General features: G+C 43.1%; 1 protein-coding gene across 2 annotated transcripts in view; it reads left to right on the top strand.

Moving 5' to 3' along the window:
* CYFIP2 (cytoplasmic FMR1 interacting protein 2) overlaps nt 1-19779 on the top strand; it is a 123053-nt gene extending 103274 nt beyond the window's left edge. Inside the window, exons 27-31 of one of the 2 annotated variants that reach the window (XM_037799507.1) lie at nt 8294-8366; nt 8841-8935; nt 14195-14433; nt 15879-16026; nt 16817-19779. In XM_037799507.1, coding sequence (XP_037655435.1) covers nt 8294-8366; nt 8841-8935; nt 14195-14433; nt 15879-16026; nt 16817-16984 — 723 coding nt within the window. In that variant the 3' untranslated portion in view covers nt 16985-19779. The remainder of the gene's footprint in view (nt 1-8293; nt 8367-8840; nt 8936-14194; nt 14434-15878; nt 16027-16816) is intronic. The other variant, XM_037799506.1, reaches the window with a different exon arrangement.
* Nucleotides 19780-20513: the final 734 nt, after the last annotated feature.

The following is a 20513-nucleotide window of genomic DNA, read 5'->3' as shown; positions in this document are numbered from 1 at the left end:
CTCCTTAACTCCTCCCAGAGAGGAACCGCTGCAGAAGCAGGAGCTCACAGTGGTTCCCAAGTATTCTTTTTTGTAGAACAGTCATTTATCATTCATGCCTTAGAAAACTCATCATGGTTAAATCCTGATTCAAAAAATTAAAAAGCTAGAAAAGATATGTGTTAGGAACAACTGAAGAAATTTGAGTATTGAATATTGACTGTATATTATATGACATTAAGAAATTTTTTAAATTTAAGTAACCATAAAACTGAGGTTACTGTATCAAGAGGAGGATGTCTGTTTTTAGGATTTGCAGGCTGAAGTACCTAAGGCTGAAGTGACTAATGTCTGCAACTTACTTTCAGATGATTCAGTAAAGCATATAGAGAATTAAAGCAGATATGGCAAAATGTTCAGTGTGAATCTGTGTGAGGGTTATAAGGATATTCTTTGTTCTTTCAAATGTTCTGTATGTTTGAAGTTTATCATAATACAGAGTTGAAGGGATGGGGGAAAGGAAACCTGTCATGGGATGTTGAAAGTTAAGAAGAAAGGGGGTCATTAAGGAGGAAAAAAGCAGTGATGAGGGTTTTTGTTTTTTCCAGCCACTGCTGCTAGTTGGTGAGATTTATTCCTGGTAACAGATGCCCTGAAGTTACTTCTGACCTCATTTTTACAATTTATAGAGGCATCTGCTAGCACAGAACTCAGCCTTGATGCCAATGCTTCCCATCTATTTTATTTACCATCATGAAATGCAGCCCAAGATTAAGAGAGGCAATGAAGCCAGGCAAGCTGGTCGGTCCAATTAGAAAGAGGTCACGGGGGGTCATGAGGGGCCCAGAGAGAACACCCAGACACTGCGTGGGCCCATCCTCCCAGGACCCTCGGGAGGCCTGCCTGCTGCTTCAGTGACTTCTTGAAAAATTAATAATGCTGCCTTCTCCCCATGCACAGTTTAGAAGAAATGTCTTAAACCCAGCTTTCCATTCCTGTACTGAGGGAGGGCATGGTAAGGCTGGAATTTACTGGTAGAAAAAGCATCAGGGGACCCAGTGGCAGAAGCGATTTTTGCGTGTAGCAGCAGAAGGTTCTTCATAAAAGTATAAATCAGATCGTGTTACTCTCCTGCTTAAAGCCCTCAGGGGCTTTTCATTGTACTTAAAATCCAAGCTCCTAACCTTGACCCACATAGGCCCAAGTGTTCAGCCCTGCCTCCTCCTCCAACCTCATCTCTTACTGCCACTCTCTCCCTGGGTGCACAGTCCAAACACACAGAAGACTTTGGAGGTCAAGTTTATAGGTAGGGAAAGCTGAGTATTCTGCAGTTGGTGGCGGGGGTAAGGCTGAACCCTTCTATCCTCAGCTTCTACCCCAACGCTTGTTGACAGCTACCTCCTCGGTCTTATTCAAGGGGCACCAGGAGGACATCCCCACCATTGTCAAACCCTGCTCCTGAAACTGCTATTAGAGACCCCTTTCTTGACTTAAGAGATGATCAATCTTAAAGGCCTCACTGAAATGCAAAGGCCACTAAGAAGCAATGGGAGGAAGGGAATGCTGTGAGAGCTAATACTTTGGTGGATATTCATTTTAAAAGTAGTCTTAAGAGTAGGATGGTCACTCAGGAAAGGATGTGGGGGAAAATGACATGTCAAGTGAAATAATATGTCTACTGTTGTTTTTGTTGATGGTTCTTAGAAGCCAACGATAGCAAATATATGGCTTGAGTGCCATTACCCCTCCTCTATCCCAAGGCAGACATTGATGATCAACCCTGCTGAGCCAAGTTTGGTGTCAGAATCCTCTCCAAAAGCAGCCCCTGCCTGTGAGTCGTGGTTATTAAGGTCACCACAAGCACATGTCACCTACAGGCTAATCATGAAAAGGCACCTTTCCTCAAGACATTTCACTTCTGTCTATAGACATATTATCAGAATACATACATCAATTTAAAATTATTTTACTGTGGTAACATATAAATAACAAAATTTGACACTTAACCATTTTTATACTGTTATTTTTATTTTATATTTTCTATTTAATCAGTCAGTGTACATTTGAAATGAGTCTCACATTTGGATGGAGAGAAGTAGAGCGAAGGCCATTCGAAGCTGCAGAAATAGAGAAAGTTTGAGAAAGGGAGAAGGGTAGGAGGAAAGAGAAAGAAGGGATCCGCAAGATGGGAAAAGAGGACACGCCCCTCTGGAAATTGTGATCTAATCCTCTGTCCCCATCCCTCTCTGTTTGTAAATCACCACGTTGGTGAGCCACCATTATAAATGGGAGTTGCATGTTCCTCAAGCATGTTAGAACCAAAGGAAAAGAAAAGTTGGCTACACTAATCTGGATCTGAGTAAGTGAGGGGATGGAGAGAAATGAGGCTGGAGAGGTATAATCACTTTGATGTATGGTAAAGACTTGGCATTTTTCTCTGTGAACAATGAGGAGTTCATGTAAAGCTTTTTGTTTAATAGTGTTAATGTAAATGTAACACACTTTACCATTTTAAAATGTACACTTCAGTGGTATTAATCACATTCACTATTTGTGCCACCCTCACCACCGCCCATTACCAAAACTTTTTCATGACTCTAAACAGAAACTCTGTACCTATTAAGCAATAACTCCCCCAATTTCCCCTCCCCTATCCCCTGGTAACTTCTAATCAACTTTCTGTCTTTATGAATTTGCCTATTCTAGATATTTCATATAAGTAGAAACATACAATATTTGTTCTTTTGTGTCTGGCTTATTTCACTTAGCATAATGTTTTTACGATTCATCCATGTTGTTGCATGCATCAGAACTTAATTCCTTTGTATGGCTGAATAATATTCCACTGTAAGTTTATACCACTTTTTCACTTTTTGTTTGTCTGTTCATCTGTTGATGGACACTTGGGTTGTTTCCACTTTTTGGCAATTGTGAATGATTCTCCTCTAAACATTGGTCTACAAAGATCTGTTCAAGTCCCTGTTTTCAGTTCTTTGGGGTATATACCTAGAAGTGGAATTTCCAGATCTCATGTGGTAATTGTATGTTTGATTTTTTGAGGGTTTTTGATAATTTTTAAATTTAATATATATTCTGTGTAGAAATTTTTGTAAATATATGCAGGTAGGAAAAAAAGGGAGCAAATGGAGAGAGGGATAGAAAATAAAAAACACTTGAAAATCCCACCATGTGGCATATTTTTAAAAATACTTCACATAGTTCATACAGAACAATAAGTAAAATTTAAGAGAAAATTCTCTTAATAACAAGAGGAAACATCTAACTGTATTTAGGGGAAACCTGAAATAGCAGAGATTCTGTAATAAGTCTCAATTCTCTTACATGCCACTGAATTCAACTTTTACTCCACATACTTACTGAGCACTTATTATATATAACAGTACCATGCTCCATCAGAAATAAAATATGGTCAAAAAATGGACATTATCCCTACCTTCATGGAGTTTAAATGCCAGTGAGGGGAGGAAGGTATTAATCAAATAGTCACATGTAGGAATGGATAATACAGATTGAGTTCAAATTCTGCAAAGGAAAAGAACCTGACTCAGGACATGTAACCAATAAACCTTCTCTACATGGGGAGGAGGGTGTTGGAACGGTCAGGGATGTCGTCCTTGAAGCAGTGATGCTTGAAGTGAGATCTGAAAGAAGAGTCAAAATTTACTTAGCAAAGCGAGAGGAGAGATGGGTTAGAGAACATTCCAGAAAGAAGGCAAAGATTCTGTGATGGGAGCACACATGGTGCATTCAAAGAACAAAAAGCTGTTGTAGCTGGAGCAGGAAGAGCTAGGGGGTGGGTGGGGAAATACTCCATGCTAAGTGGGCTTCATAGGCCAGGGGAAGGACCCTTTTAAGCAGGGAGTAGCTTCATCGATTTCTTGGCAGAGTGGATGGCCTAGTGTTGATTCTTTAAGATAACAATTAGACAAGAGGGGCGGTCAGCCTTTAGCATAGGCTCCCACAATGGAAGCTTGTTGGGATCCCTTACACAGGCCATTGTGTGCTCCGAAATGGACATGGGTGGACCCCTCCCATCCTGCCTTCTGATTTTATCAGTGCAATGGACTATAAAATTTGTAGCTAATGAATGCCAAACAAATACTATCCACAAAGTGTGTAGCTACCTCATTATGCAAATGGTCACATAACTCATCCTCTGGGGCCCTCCAAGCAAATGCTTTGCTGCTCCCCTGTTAGGAAACCACATCCTCTCTTTCTACACCTTCAGTGATGAGTGGCATAACAAAGTAGAGAGCACACAGAAGGCATGCCTGCTGTCTCAGAGATCCTCTGGTCCAGCTGTGTGCCAACTCAGGAGATAGGGTACAGAGGAAATCAACAGATCACTTTGTCTTTGCAGAAGAAATCTGAAGGAGAGGCTCATCATGTACAATGAATAAAGCAGCAGCCTGGCTCTGTTTGTAGGAGGGCCTGGAGCCCTACCACTTACTCCTCCCACCCGGCCCACCCCCTGCCCTGTCCTCTAAGGTGATTCCCAAGATTAATTTACTCACATTAACAAACTAGAAAGTTTGAAGTTCATTCAGTGGACAACCTTTCTAGCAACATTTTTAGGAGTCATTGAAACTTTTGGAATAAGAGAAGAATCTTGGCAGTGGGGGTATGTGTAGCAATCTTCTGCTTGGAATACTTCATTAGGTCATTGTTGCACCTAAAATAAAATCCAAACTTCTTACCAGCCCTATACCCTACGTGACAGGTGCCTCCCTACCTTTAGGGCTTTGCTGCATTGTGGTGCCTTATGTGTGGCCACAAGAGCATTTTTAAACACCAAGCTCACTCCCACCTGAGGGCCTGTACGCTGCAAAGCTCTTGCCCCATATCTGCATGGTTGGCTGTCTTCATTCCATTCCATTGATACTTCATTCTCTATTCAAATGTCACCCCCTCAAAAAGAATCTCTAACTACCCTCTCTAACTAGCCCCTTCCCCATTCCCAGTCGCTCTCTAGCCTATTACCCTGTTATGTTTTATCACTATTTGAAATATTCTGATTTGTTTACTTGTTTTTATCTGTCTGTATCAACTAGAATGTAAATTCCATGAGAAATCTAGTCTAACTTGTTCAATGTAGTATCTGCAAAGCCTTGGACAGTGCCTGGTGCTCAATAAATATTTGTTGGATGAATGAATGAATGAATGAATGAATGGGTTTAATAGCTGTATTCCCATACTTGGAGGACTGTCATATGGGCTAATAAAGTCACTTATTCATCCAAGAAACATTTATAAAGTAACTAATATTCATTCATTTAATAAATGGTTATTGAGAACCTACCATATTTTAGGCACTGGAGTTAAGAGGCAAAAGTAGAGAAACCATCCCCACCATAAAGGAGCTCATAGTGTTGTGGGGTCAGGGTGGAAAATGTGGAGAGGAGCAAGAGACCTGAGCATCAACAGGACTTAAGAACTAAGTTCATGGAAGGTGAAGCAGATAGAGAAGGTAAGCCCCAAGTTTTAAGCTTGGGCAGATGAGGAGATGATGATGCCATTCTGTGAGGCATGAAACCCAGGATGAGAAGGGGACGAGAAGGTTGGCTTTAGGAATGTTGGGTTGTGAAATATCCAAGTGGAAACATCCAACAAGGAGTTGGGTATCAAGTCTGGAGCTTGGGTGAGAAGTCTGGCTGGAAATACAGCTTTGAGGAATCACAGGCAATCAGAGGTGTTTCAAGTCATCAGAATAGGTGAGACCAACCAGGTGGAAAAGAGAACCAAAGTGAGTCTTGGAGGAAACCATCATATAAGGATTGACTAGAAGTAAAAAACTGCAAAAGAAGTGGAAAAAGAAAAACCAAATGATAGAAACCAGCAGAGCACATTGTCATAGGGGTTGGGAGAGGAAAGAATGGTCAACAGTTCCTAATACTTTAGAGACACCATGTAAGATGAGGGTTGAAGGGTATCTATTTAACTTGCTGAGAAAACAGTCCTGGGTAATCTTTACCAGAACCATTGCCATGACGTGGTATGACGGCATGCTGTTTCTGTTCATTGAGAAGTGAAGTGAAGTCAGGCAAGTGGAGAGAGATGTAGAAAACTCTTTAAAGGTACCCAGCCCTAAATGGAAAGAAGACAGGTAGAGGATATTTGAGTGGAAACTATTGGGACATAGCCTCAGCTTAATACAAAATCAAACTTTCTAAGCAGTAATTAGAGTTGTCCAAAATGGATTGAGCTGCCTCCAGAAGTACTGAGCTCCATCCAGATCACCGGAGGTACTAAAGAATAGCCCAAATGTTTTATTATAAAAGAAAAAAAGTCTCAAATCAGTAATCTAAGCTTCTACCAGAAAAAACTAGAGAAAGAAGAGCAAATCAACCCAAAGCAAGGAGATGAAATGAAATAATAAAGGTAAGAGCAGAAATCAGTAACATTGAAAACAGAAAAACAATATAGAAAAATCAATGAAACCAATTGATTTTGGGGAAAAAATCAATAAAACTGATAAACCTCTAGTGTGACTGACCAAGAAAAAAAGAGGGAAGACACAAATTATCAATATCAGGAAAGGAAAGAGGGTCATCATACAGACCCCACAGACATCAGCAGGACAATAACGTTATAATACAGTTAACTCTATGCCCATAAATTCAACAACTTAAATAAAATAGACCAATTCCTTGAGACCCAAACCACCAAAACTTGCTCAAGAAAAAAAACAATAACCTGAATAGTCCTATATGTGTTAAATAAATTTAATTTGTAGGTTAAAAAAAAAAACTTCCAACAAAAAACAAAAAAACCTCCAAACCCAGATGGTTTCGCTGGTGAATTCTATCAAACATTTAGCAAGAAATAATAACCATTTTACATTGTCTCTTCCAGAAAATAGAAGAGGAAAGGACTCTTCCCAACTTATTTAATAAGGGCAACATTGCCCTAATACCAAAGCCAAAGATACTTGAAAAGAAAACTATAAAGTAACAGCCCTCATGAATATAAAGAAATCCTCAATAGAATATTAGCAAATAAAATCCAGCAATATATAAAAAAGATAATACATCACAACCAAGTGGGCTTGATCCCAGGAAAGCAAGGTTGGTTTGCCATTCAAAAAAATCAGTCAATGTAATTCACTATATTAATATATTAAAGAATAGCCTGAATGATCGATAAGCCAAGTTTTCAAGTTATATGTTGAAGCATAGGAGCTAAGCTTAAATATAGCAATAAAGACCAGGTTGTTTGATTCACTGCTTGGATGTGTCCGTGATCACAATTTAGAAGAGAAACTGCTTAATTAAGAAGGGGGAAAGGGTAGTTTCTGACTAAGAAACTGAGAGTTACCATCAGTTAGATCTGGCAGGTCCCTTCTAAAGGGTCTACTTTTCTCCCTCTGGTATTCGCATTTGAAGGACTGATTTGCAATAAGAAAAGCATTCTCTGGGGATCCCTTTCCCGTCTTCCCATTCCTAGCAGGGCCGTGTTCCACCCTGCCTGAGATGGAGAAAGCCAGGAGCACTACAATCCTGTTTTTCTTATATGCTGAGAATCTCAATGTATTAGAGTTGAACGGCACCAGGATCTAACATAATCCAAATCCCCACAACTTAAAGAGAAGCCAAGACTCCTTGGAAGGCGGTTTTTCCAAATCTTCCTGAGACCAATTCTGAAATTCAGTGATCATGAGCAGGTTTCAGAAGAGTAAGCCCCTTAGACCCTCTTTTCCAGGCTTGCCCTACTCCCAACAAACTGTTCTCTCTAACCATTGTCATATGTGCTTGATTTTATGCTTACTTCTATGCATAACAAGTCATCCTCACAACCAGTCTGCCCTTGGTTCTGGTCCCTCCTCTCTCACTGGAGATTACCAGTCAGACATAAGCCTGGGCTGTCATCCTGGATTAGTGGATTGACACATTGGCCCAGCCTCCTCCTTTGAACCTGCAGGCCTCACAACCAGCTAACAGACATAGAGTCTGGGGCTCATCATCTCTGTTAGAGCCCTCTGTCACTCATTCTAATTCCTCAACAAATCCCTTATAAGACTAGTTTAAATATGTTGAGTCCTCATTATGTGCCAGGGACTGTGCTAAAAGGTTATATATTCTCTCATTAAATGCTCACAACAACCCTTGAAAATAGGTACTGTTCTTATCCTCATTTTTCAGAGGTTAAGATCACAAAGCTAATACTCTAAGTAGAAAAGTCAGGATTTGAACCCAGGTCTAGCTGACCCCAGTGCTCAAGTTTTTAGGAATGAAAATTCTTCCTGATTTAAGACGAAATTTGTTTTCTCTCTCTTTCCCTCCATCTCTGTGTGCAGTCACAGGAGGAAGTCTGTGATTTGCTGCATGCTGCACCTTTCCAAAACATCTTGCCTAGAGTCTACATCAAGGGTAAGAAACTTCTGATGGCAGCTAAATAGCCAGCTTTCATTTGAACCCCATGCTTACTTCTTGATCCCAGTAACTCAGAGCCACAGTCAGGAAGGGAGAAGGTTAAAGCTTTAGATGGCTATTGTATAATCAGAGAATCACAGAATTAGAAATGACACTCTGTGCCTTGCTCCTTGTTCCTTCTAGAACATCTCTAATATGTTGCTGTCTGGCTTTGGTTTAAATTCTTCAAGTGATGGGCAACACATTCCCCACAAGGGAGAGGATTTGTTTTCAGACAGAGATTATTATTAGTAAAGTTTTCTTTATAGCGAGTCTCAACCACAGAACCAAGAAGAACAATTCTACATGACCCTCCAAGTGTTGAAATACATATGCATTACCAGGGCCTCTGAGGGATTTTTCTTCCCCGGTCCCCACCCCACCACCCGTGTGCCCCAAGTCTCATTTTCTTCTCTGCTGCCTGTTTCACAGAGGGTGAGCGCCTTGAGGTCCGGATGAAACGCCTAGAAGCCAAATATGCCCCGCTTCACTTGGTCCCTCTGATAGAGCGGCTGGGGACCCCTCAGGTACGTACCTTCCATTCTGGACTCTGAGAAACAAAAGCAACTTTAAAGGAAGAACATTTGGTCCAACCCCTCATTTTAAACTTGGGGAAACTGAGGCCCAGAGAAGGAAAGAGAGTGTCCAGCACCACAATGCCTATAGTAGCGGGGGCAGGTCTGGAATGAAATTTGCTGGCTCTCAGGCTTGAGTTCTTGTCTTCTGCATCCCGTATAATTTATGCTGCCAGGAAAGAAGGAAATGAAGTCAACTCATTTAAACAAGTATCTATTGCGCCCCTGCTAGATATCCAGAATTCCACTAGGTTATCTCTCAAAATTAAAACTCTATATACCCTGCGAGCCAGTGGTTCGCTTCTGGATATCTTTGCTTGACAAAACCTCACAGGAACTCAAGATGTTTACCATAGCATTGTTAGTTCAAGCAAAAATTGGAAACAACCTAAATGTCCATCAGTAGGGGATTGACTAAAATGTGGTATAGTCACCTAATGCTGAATACTTGCCATATACTACTGAAAAGGGAAAATTAGATGTAGACTCATTGATATGGATAGGTCCCAAAAACATGACTGTGTGAATAAAGCAATTTGCCCTACAATTCACATGGTATGATACCATTTGCATTTTTTTTAAAAGCACACAATATAATCGATAGTTAAAACTGTTTTTCTAAAAAATATCTGCGATGATACACATCTAACTCCTAATGTTGGTAACCTCTGAAGAGAGAGGAGGCAGAGATTGGGGAAGGAGGGAAGTCAGAGAAAGCTTCAGTTTTGTCTTAATGCTCTAATATTTTTAAAGGTGAATGAGCTCAAGTGTTAATAATGTAATTGAAATTATTTTTTTAAAAACCGTACCAATTGTTGTGGACAGAGAAATGAGTAAAACACGACCCCTGCCTTCAGAGAATTCACAGACTATGAACGGAGGCAGTAAGGAAGGGAATGCATTCTCTCATTTAATTCTCACAACCACCCATTACAACAGGCTCTGTTCTCATCATTTTTAGATGGCCCAGAGACGGTAAGTAACTTGCCTAAGATCTCACAGCGAGTAAGTAGAAAAGTCAGTATTTGAATCCATGAGTGATTGACTCCGGTACTCAAACAAACAGTTCAATTTTATTTAAGCGAGTTTCACATGGGGGTAGGTGGGCAGGGTTCATGGGAAGAACTCAGAAAGAAGAGAAACAGGGCCCCGTGGTGAGACAAGCCAGGATTGTTTGTTTTGATAGCCAAAGCTGATTGCCTAAAAGATTAAGGATTCCAGTCCTCTTTTGGACTCGCATTCTTGCATCATCTCTGCTGTTACCATGATGCCTATGAGTCAGGACACCCCACATCCTCAACAGAGGGCAGAAGGGGCCTCTTCTCCCACAAAAGATGGCAAGTATTCGGAGCACATTGCAGAGCCCAGTCCGCCTGGTGTCACCCTGATGAGGCCACCCCAGCCTGGCACCCTGCATGCCGCCAGCCTCCTATTGCAGTGACCACTAGCAGTCAAGAGGTGTCGGGGCTCTTTGAGTCACCGCAGAGAGAATTCAGACACTGTGTTGTAAGCACATTTTCTTTTTTGGCCTTCAGGGGCTGAACAGAGAAGATCATCTAAGATTATTTCCTTTTAGGGAGTACATCCCCCAAGTCAGCGACATATAAATGTGTCTGCTGCACTGCTGGTGTCATCCTACAAGAATCTGACCTCTTGCGCTCAAGAGGTGACATATGTTTCCATTTAGAAGACCGAATTCCTTCCCTGTTCTGGAGAACACCATTTCCTTGGGACTGACAGAGATCTCAATTTGTCAAATGCACAGTATTTACCAAACAAATGCCTGGACATTCTTTAAGAGAAGAAATGCCAGTTTTATGTCTTCCATCCCTCAAGAAATTGTCCGAAACTGAGTTGTTCTGTCGGCCAAAAAAAAATGTTAACAAAATATTAACTTCCAAGCTAGCTGGAGTGACAGAGGAACACTGCTACATATTTTAGGTCAGAAATTTGAGCAGTATTGCATTGTTTGCATTTGTGTCTGGGACACAATGAGGTGATCTGGTTTGTTGGCCACTGGCAGGGTGTCAGAAGATGAGTCCTTGTCCCAGCTCCACCCCTGATGGTCACACAATCGAATACAAGCTATTTCATTTCTCAGTCTTTCTTTTCTCATCTATAATATGGGTTGATAGCTATTTTGCTTCCTTAGTTGAGCTGCCTTTCTTGATCTTTATGATAAACGAATAAGTAAAAGAGCTCAAAAAACATAAAGGATTATATAAAGGAATACTGAAATATTGTTCTCCTCCAAAAGCAACTAAATGTAATCAAAATACTCCATGCAGAAATTTGTTTAAGCATGATTTCACAGATGCCTTCTCTATTCCCTTAACTCAGAAAAGAATGTCAAAAGAGAGGGGAGGAATCCCCCACTGAGTAGAATAGAAAAGAAATGGAATTTGATGTTAAATGCACACATACACACATGTGCTCACCATATATATAACACCAAGCCACAAATCAGTGGTATTTGCAGCAATCTAGAAAGCACATTTTCAAAGCAAAATGACAGTAACAGACATATTAAAAGAAAGAAGGACATGAAAGAAACTCACAACTTAAAACATATAAATGCCAACAAACATAAGGAAAAGTATTCAGCCTTACTAGCAACCAACTGAAATGCAAATTTAAAGAATAAGATACAGTTTTTAATCTCTCAAGTTGGCAAAGAACTTTTCTTAATGACAATTGTAGGAACAGGCTTCCCATAGATTGATATACAGTATGGTTCAGTTTTCCTTGAGACTGGTTTGCCATTATGTAGCAAAAACCTTTTAAAATACAAGAGAACAATCTCTTTCACCTAGTAATTCTATTTCTAAAGATTTATCCTAAGAAAATAATCAGAGATAGGCTTAAAATTTTTATGCATAAGAATGGTTGCTTCAGAATTGTACATAATGGTAAAAATTTCTATACAACTTCAAATAACCAACAACAGTAGAGGGCTAAAGAAATGGCATATCAATGGTCACTGTATATAGCTATTAAAAAATCATGTTACTGATACTATTTAAGGGAGTGCTTTTTTAAAATTATTGAGATGTAATTATTTATCATAAATCATATTAAGAAAAAGCAATGTAGATAGCATGGTCTAAAGTTTATTGAATATCTATGTATATGTACACTCACATAATCACAAACAAATCAAACATCAGTACTCTAGGAAAGCTTATATCTGGATAATGGTGTTTATGAAAGATTTTTATTTTCTTTTGTATAATTTTTTTTTTAATTTTCCAAATTTTACCCATTGACTATGTATTATAGTTCAAAGAAAAAACTGTGAAGGGAAATACTTTTCAAAGGACGCAGACAAAGCTCCTAACCATTCCAGACAGGTCCCCTTCGCTGAGTGGTTGGGGTCACCGAGTTTGGACCTATTTGCAGATTTACAAGCTCAGTTGCTAATTTTTCTGTATCTCCCTGGCTCTGAGTATTGATTTCAGACTAGCCAAATGCATGGCAGAATAATTTGTAAACCAGAACTCTGTATTAATTTATAAGGAGAATATTCATGACTCAAGAACAGATGACGTTCCTTTAGTTTTTCACGGGCATCTCCAGGCAGTCTTCCTGAAGTGAGGAGCCTTTTCAGGGTACAATTTCCAGTGTAGATAGTTGCTTGGTGGAAATGGAAACAAGCACAGGGTTCAAGATGTTTTAAAAGGGATATGTGTAGCTAAGTGTGACAACTTAAGTGGTCCCCTCTCTCTCTGCTCAAGAGCTATCTCTGCCCACAGAATTAAGGTGAGACACCATGCATCTGGGTGCCCTCCCCTTTGGGCTTGAAACACGCATTGTCAGTGTCTTCTCCAATTCACATTTTTTCCCTCGACTTCTCAGTTTATGGTTGTCATGACAACTACACTCATGGCCTGCATTCAAGACCAACTCCAGCATTTATTTCCCTCCGTGAATTTCCCTCCATGAATTCACTTAGAGGTTGCCCCTTCTGGGGGCCACTGGAGAGGATGGAAATCAGGCACCTCCAAGCCACCCTGTAGAATGGGCTCTTTGGGGAAACATCCCTCCAAGAAGGTGATCTTTGAGTGGCCTGTGGATCTTTCAGTCTCAGAAGCCATCCTCATAAGCTTTATACCTAGATTTGGAGAACTTTCACCTTAAATTTTAATATCAATCTTACTCTGCAGATTTTGCGACCTTTACCCCTAGATATTTTTACTCATAATGCATATGGTAGATGTTTTGATGTGCTTGCCTAGACAGCTGATTATCAGATATGCGGTAACCAGGACCCGGATGAGAAGCCAGTTTACTTGATTAATAGAGATCGTTTGCAGTTGTCAAAGGATTTCTAACTGGAGCAAATGATTCTGTGATATCAGTGGTAAATGTCAGAATAACATATGCTCCTTATAGCACATTCAACTGTACAGGAGTATTTACAGTGAAAAGTGAAAAATCCCCTCCCCCACAAGTTGTTAATCCTCCCAAAATGTTTTCCTCACAGACACAGACACACACAAACACACACATGGCACATATATAGTTTTGTCTGCCTGCCTGTGGGATTGTGTATTGTTAATGGTTTTTAATAGAATTGTAGTTTACACATCATATTCTGCAACTTGCTCTATTCGCTTTTCAATTTAACCTGCAGATGTAGATTAAAATCCTGCATTACTTCTCACTGACTCCCTCTCTGAACTTCCTTTTCTTTGTCTTTAAAATGGGCACATTATTGGTACTTATCTCATGGGGTTGATGTAATAAGTAAATGGAGTCAGCAACTTTAAGTGCTTAAAACAGGGCCTGCTGTATCACACACTCAGTAGGTGTGAGCCAGTAGTGGTAACAGCTCAGTAGTAGCAGTAGTTCTAGTAGTAGTATCACCTCAAGCTTTTCCTTGGCTACCTAGTATTTCATTATGTAGGTAGATCACAATTTTTTTTTAATCATTCCTCTATCAGTGGCACCTGGATTTTACCCACCCCAGACTTCCCTGCTGTTGCAATCAGGTTTATAAAGTTTGTCTTCTCCTCTGCTCAAGTTCATTTATAGTGAAAGAATTCCTCACTGTTATGTGTATATGTTAAAGTTCACAATTTTAAAAAAAATGCATTTAAAAAAGAAAAGAATTCCAGCTGCAGCTAGTTCTGGGCTTTGGGATTGTCCCGTGGGAGGGAGGAGATGGGTCTGAGATGTGGGTAGCAGGTTGACAGAGGCTTCCATTCTCAGCAAATCGCCATCGCTCGGGAGGGCGACCTGCTGACCAAGGAGCGGCTGTGCTGCGGCCTGTCCATGTTCGAGGTCATCCTGACCCGCATTCGGAGCTACCTGCAGGACCCCATCTGGCGGGGCCCCCCGCCCACCAACGGCGTCATGCACGTCGACGAGTGCGTGGAGTTCCACCGGCTCTGGAGTGCCATGCAGTTTGTCTACTGCATCCCCGTGGGGACGAACGAGTTCACAGCCGAGTGAGTACCCCGGGGGAGGCAGGGTCACCCCTGAGAGCCGTCGGGCTGCCTGAGCGGGGGCGTGTGTACAACAACTGTTTATTGAGCACATGCAACGTGCTAGTCATACAACGGTGCTCAGAAAGGTCGGCAGTCCTTGGCCTCATGGAGTTCATGGGGCAGATGAGGAGAAAAGAAATAAGAACATCAAGGAGTTGGAGACTAAGGCACATGGAAAGAGGTTGCTCTGCGGCAGGGGCAGGAAGGTAACAGGATGCCAGAGAAGAGAGATGAGAGAGTTATCTGTTTAATCCACAGGCTAGAACTGAGCCTTGAACAATGGCTGGGATTCACATCTGTAGAGGGGAAAGGGGGCATTACGGGAAGGGCACAAGTGGTCACAGGTAGAAATGCAGTGTGCACGTGTGTCAGTGTGTTTGAGCATGTAAGTGTGTGCATCAGGGGTTAGAGAGTTTGTATGGCCTTGTCCCTCAGAGACTGGACACTGGGCTTGCTCAAATGGGCAGAGGCAAGCCCTGGTATACGTTTGTTATTAACCTCACTGCCCGCCTCATCCCCCACAAAGCTCCAGTATTCATGGAGCAGAGACAGGCTTCCCTGGCCAAGGACAGGACCCCTGACTCATGAGGCCATCCATCTTGCAAAATGAGGGGCTTTACGAAATGACCCCATCCTGTCCTCACTGAAGACAGAAGCAGAGCCCAGTTCCTCTGTCCCCCACCCAGCCCAACTTGGGCCCAGAGTGGTGCACCAGGCAGGTGCAGTTCCTGCCCTTCAGGAGCTGAGTCAAAGGAAAAGCATGGGAGGGCCAGGCCCTGTGGGGGTCCTGAGAGGGCTTCCCCAGGAACTGGTGTTTGTGCTGGGTGGGAGAGGAGCTGCTGGGCCACCCACTGTCAGCCACAGGAGTGGGGGAGGGGAACCCTGCCCAGTCTGGGGAGTGGGGAGCTGCTCCTGCAGGAGGGTTTCCCCTCAACCCCCCAGATTGCGCAGTTGCTTTTGAATTGGGCATGCAGACTGAGCTTTATCGGAGCAGCCAGATGTACTCCCCTCCTCACCAGCAGGTCTCCTGACCAGCCCTTCATCTCACAGGTGTTCCTCTGCTCCTGCCAAGACAAGTTCTCCTTGACCTTCCTGTAATAATCAGCCATATAACTCTCAATTTCGTATTTTCCCCCCTTGCAAATTTGTCTCTTCTTCAAAGCTGATTTTTCTCACATCAGAGGCAACAGGTTGATACCTTTTTCTGATCAAAAGGGCCTATGCTATAACAACAGTCACTGGAACAAACGAATCCATTCTCATAGCCTCCCTTGTACCCATTTTACAGATGAAGAGACTTGGTCCAGAGGCTGTCCTGCTCACTGGCTGTCCTCCTGGCCCCAGATGTGGGCCCCTCCCTCCCGCTTCTGCCACTCACTCCAGCTGCTTCCTCTTCCCCCTCCCAGGCAGTGTTTCGGAGACGGCTTGAACTGGGCTGGCTGCTCCATCATCGTCCTGCTGGGCCAGCAGCGTCGATTCGACCTGTTTGACTTCTGTTACCACCTGCTAAAAGTTCAGAGGCAGGACGGGAAGGATGAAATCATTAAGAATGTGGTAAGCAGGCGTGTGACGGGGGGCCTGGGAGGTAGGGCAGGGCCTGACAACCAGGCTTTCATCAGAAAAGAAAAGGAGGAGCCACTTCCGGAGGCTAAGCCCCCATACCACAGGTAGATGCAAAGACACCAGGCGGCCGGCTATCTGCTGGTAGGAAGCCGTGAGTCAGCTGCAGGAACACGCTGCAGTGAGTCAGTCGCCTGCAGGGCCGGGCAGGACCACAGACCTGCCGCGCCTGCCCTGTCCCAGTCAGACTCTGCTGGTGCTGGGGACTCCTTGGCACACTCAACGCCAAGGCCATGCCAGGTGCTGGGATGGGAAAAGTGCTGTCATGGGGGTGAGCAAGGCAGGTGTGGGAGCACAGAGAAGGGCCATCAAGATCAGGCTGGGGGGTAGGGATGGGATCAGAGAAGGTTCCCATGGGAAGCTGTGTTTGAGCTAAGTCCAGAATGACCAGTAGCAGAGTCAGGCAGAAAACGGGGTGATGGGGGTGGGGAGAATGTTCCGGGGGAACAGCAAGGGCAAGGGCACAGAGGCATGAAGGTGTACGGCTGGGACAATGCGGGGTCTAGGGGACCAGAGGAAGAGGGGAGAGAGGCAGCAGCCGCCTCCCCAAGGGGCTTGTGGTCCCCAGTCAGCACTTGATCGCCAGAACGCAGGGACCCCCTGACGGCCTTGAATGACAATAACATGATCGTTGAAGCATCAGGACCCTGCACCCAACCTCACCAGCTTCTCTCTTGCTCTCCATTCCTCTTCCCCTAACCTGCACATCCCTGTCCTTCTGCAGCCCCTGAAGAAGATGGCAGACCGGATCAGGAAGTACCAGATCTTGAACAATGAGGTTTTTGCCATCCTGAACAAGTACATGAAGTCTGTGGAGACGGACAGCTCCACCGTGGAGCACGTGCGCTGCTTCCAGCCACCCATCCACCAGTCCCTGGCCACCACCTGCTAGGCAGAAGGTCCTGCAGACCCTCGAGCTGGAGGAGGAGGGGATGCAAGAGAGAGAAAGCCACAGCCAGCCCACAGCAGGGTCTGCCTGGACAGTATGTGGGATGGACCTGGAACCAATTAAGACCCTCCCCAGACACATTGACCCTATTCCCAAGGGCTGGGCCTGTGCATGCTCTCCCATGACATCTCCATGGTGGTTTTCCATAGCATCAATGAAAAACACAAAACACATGAAACAGGGCAGTGTGTGCTTTTCCTTTTTTCTTTTTTATCTTTTTTCCCTTAGCTGTGTTAGAAGCTCCTAGTTTCACCCTTTCTCCATCCCACAGTCCCACCCCAGAATTGCAGCTGCTTCCCAAGACCTCCTCCCAAGATGACAACCTCCTGCTCCATGCCCATGTGCGACCCCTGGACTGAAGTCTTAGAGATTGAGAAGAGGGCAGGGCATGCCCAGAGGTGTCTGCCTGGCCTGTCTGTCAGGCCTCAGCCCCCTGGCATCTTCATCTCCTCTGGCTCCTGTCCTTCCATTTCCCCAGGTGGCATCTTCTCCTGCTCTGACTGCCAGGGATTCCACCGCCAAGACTCTTCCTGGACCAGGCAGTGGAGGCGGGTGAGCAGAGAAAGAGGTTCCTGGTATTGGAGCTGCAGTAGGGGGTGCTGGCTCTGGCTTTTATTGACTCTCACGAACCACATCCTAACTCCCCTCAGGGGGCAGTCCTGGGGAGAACTCAAATTCAGTCACATCTGTATCCCACTGAGTGGAATTGGGGGTAGGAAGATCATTAGGGCTGCTGTCAGGAAGCAGCATTATGAACACAGTCAGGAATTCCATAGCTCCAAACAGAAAGCTTTTAGACCTTGTCATCAGCTTGCTGGTGAGTTAGCTCCTGTTTCATTGAGCAATCGAGCCATGCATGGTGATGGTCATTGGGCATACAGTGTTGAACAAATCGGGCACAGCACAGCCCACTGCAGTAGCCAGCAACCAAATTAGGGACTTCCTCTTACACAATCTCTCAGCAAGAAAAACTCCCATAAGAAAAAAATATATATATTAATTAATTATCTCAAAAGAAGCCAAAAACATCTTGGGAACATTCTCATTGCTCTGGGGTGGGGGAGGCATCTTGGGGTAAAGGGTATAAATACTGCTAGTCAATGAGCTTTCGGTCCCAGGTATACCCCAAAGAGGGGACCTGTCTTAGTGAATCAGAACTTTCGCTGTCCTAAAGGCTGAAAGATTCTTGGGACATTTTATCTTTTGTTCTCAACTCCTTATTGCTCCTTAACTTAAATTTTGGGGTATGGATTCTCTCACACAAGCATAAGGACTTCCATTTCTCAGACTGCACCAAAATTCCTCTGCAGAATCTCCCATCAAGCATAGGGAAACTGTTTAGAAGGACAGAAGCCTTAGGCAAGTAAATGTGTCATTACAGGGCAATTCAAAGGGGGTCTGTGGCCCTGAGCTTTTTTAAGAACACATAAAGTGTGACATTTGGCATTTCTCCCACAGCCTAGGAAGGAAAAGAGAGAAATTTTTAAAAGAAATAAATTACAGTATCCCTTTCCCCAGGACAGATGAATGGAAATGGTGACCGTTAGTCAGATGGCCCATTTTTAACTTCATGCAAAGAACAAAGAAAGTGTCCACAGAAAGATATTTGTGTGATATACTCAGGTCCTCCAAGAGGAAAAAGGTGGAACTCTCCAAGGGTGGTCCAAAGGGCACCTACCTTTATCAGAACTTCCTGAGAGTAGAACATTGAAATGCAAGTTCCTAGGCCCCACCACAAACCTACTTATTCTGAACCTCTGGGGGTAGGCCCAGGGAATCTGCATTTTCCACAAGCTGTCAGAGCTATTCTGCTGCACTCAGAAGTTTGAGAACCATTGCTGCAGAGGAATCATTCTGCTAACCTTGTGCTTTGAGCTACCTCTGAGCCAAAAAAGAAAGTTTATAGGGAAGGAAGGCAGTTCACAGTGGAAGCTGGCAGTCTAGACCTGCCACTTTTTACTCTGATTTCTTTTTATTCCCTCTTGATGACCGTAGATGTGTCCCACAGGCAAAAGAGGGAGGTTACAGCACCACATGGTGGGATGCTCCTTCAAATCCACTGTCCCAGGGCTACCTGTCATCCAGTCTTCAGTCCTGCCTGGCTCTCTTTTTCAAATAGTTGACTAGCTGTTAAGTTCTAGAGTCTACTCTAAATCCTTGACTGTGGCTTTGTGGAAATAGGGTTATCCATTTGATGAGTTTGCTCCTGCAATAATCTCCACCCCCAACACATCCACCCTGGATTCATAATCCCAAATTTGACCCTCTGGACAGAGCCTCATTATCCTCATGAGACCTGATCCCAGATTATTGAGGTCTGTACTTTCAGGAGAGAGGTTTCATTTCCTTGGCTTGTCAGCTGCACTTATTTCTGAATACTGAATAGTTTTAATATTTTCTCCTCTGCAGGGTTATTTCCCCCTTTTGATTTTTTTGTGTGTCTAAGGACCAGGAAAAACATCTTGGGTTTTAAAAAGTTAAAAAAAAAAAAATTCTGTTTTAGAAACTGTCCAATGTACCATATTTGTATTAAGAGTTGTTGGGGATTTTTGTACAATGAATTTACATTTATTTATGGTGGCTCCTATTTACGCTTGTGATCAAATGATGTTAAATTCTTATATCATATTTGCTATGCAGCTGAAGATGATATTTTAATTTGTATTTTTGAGGTACCTGTGTTGAGTTGATACACATTTCCATCTCCATTAAAACTGCTTCCAAACTAGTGAAACCAACATCTTTGTCTTGATGCCTGTTCTGTTCCAATTCTCATTGATCTGTGGAAGGCCGCGTTAAAACTAATGACTCAAAGAACAACCTGAAAGGGAATGGAAGAAGTGACCAAAAATATAGCAGGTCAGTGTGTTCTAAACTAATGGTTTATCTTGACTTCTCACTAGGAAAATTACATCCCTACAAATTGACCTGCCCTGGACAAGGTACAGAAGGAAATAGTCCCTGCCCTTGGGGATTTTATCGTCTCACTGAATGTAACCGTATACCTCAGATCCCTAGTTTTAAGAGGAGTGGGAACTAGTATTTAATGAGGTCTGATGAGTGCCAGATACCATGCTAAATTCTATCCTTCTGTTCCTTTTAGTCAACCACAATCAAATTATAGAGTATAATGCATATTTTACAAAGAGGCTATATAGTATGTTTATTTTCACAGCTACTAAGGGACAGGGCTGGGATTTCAACCCAGTTCCAAAGCCTGGACTTTTGCTGTCACATCACAATGAATTGATCAACTAGATCAGACCTCAAAACTAAACTTAGGAATCTGGTCACTGAACTTTCAGGGCTTTGGGTCTCTAATATTGAGGTGAGCCCTAGAGAAGACCCAGCATGGTGACTTGGGAACTCCTGAAGCTGAAGGGCAAAGGCTGGTGCCTGGAAGTTCTCACACTTATGAGAAACACATTTACTAGAAGGATATGTTTAAAACCAGTCCCAGTGCCTGGAGCCT

Source organism: Choloepus didactylus, chromosome 11, assembly GCF_015220235.1.
Source record: "Choloepus didactylus isolate mChoDid1 chromosome 11, mChoDid1.pri, whole genome shotgun sequence".
NCBI classification, from domain to species: Eukaryota; Metazoa; Chordata; class Mammalia; order Pilosa; family Megalonychidae; genus Choloepus; species Choloepus didactylus.
Note: the sequence above shows the minus strand (reverse complement) of the source record. Positions and strands in the feature narration are given on the sequence as shown.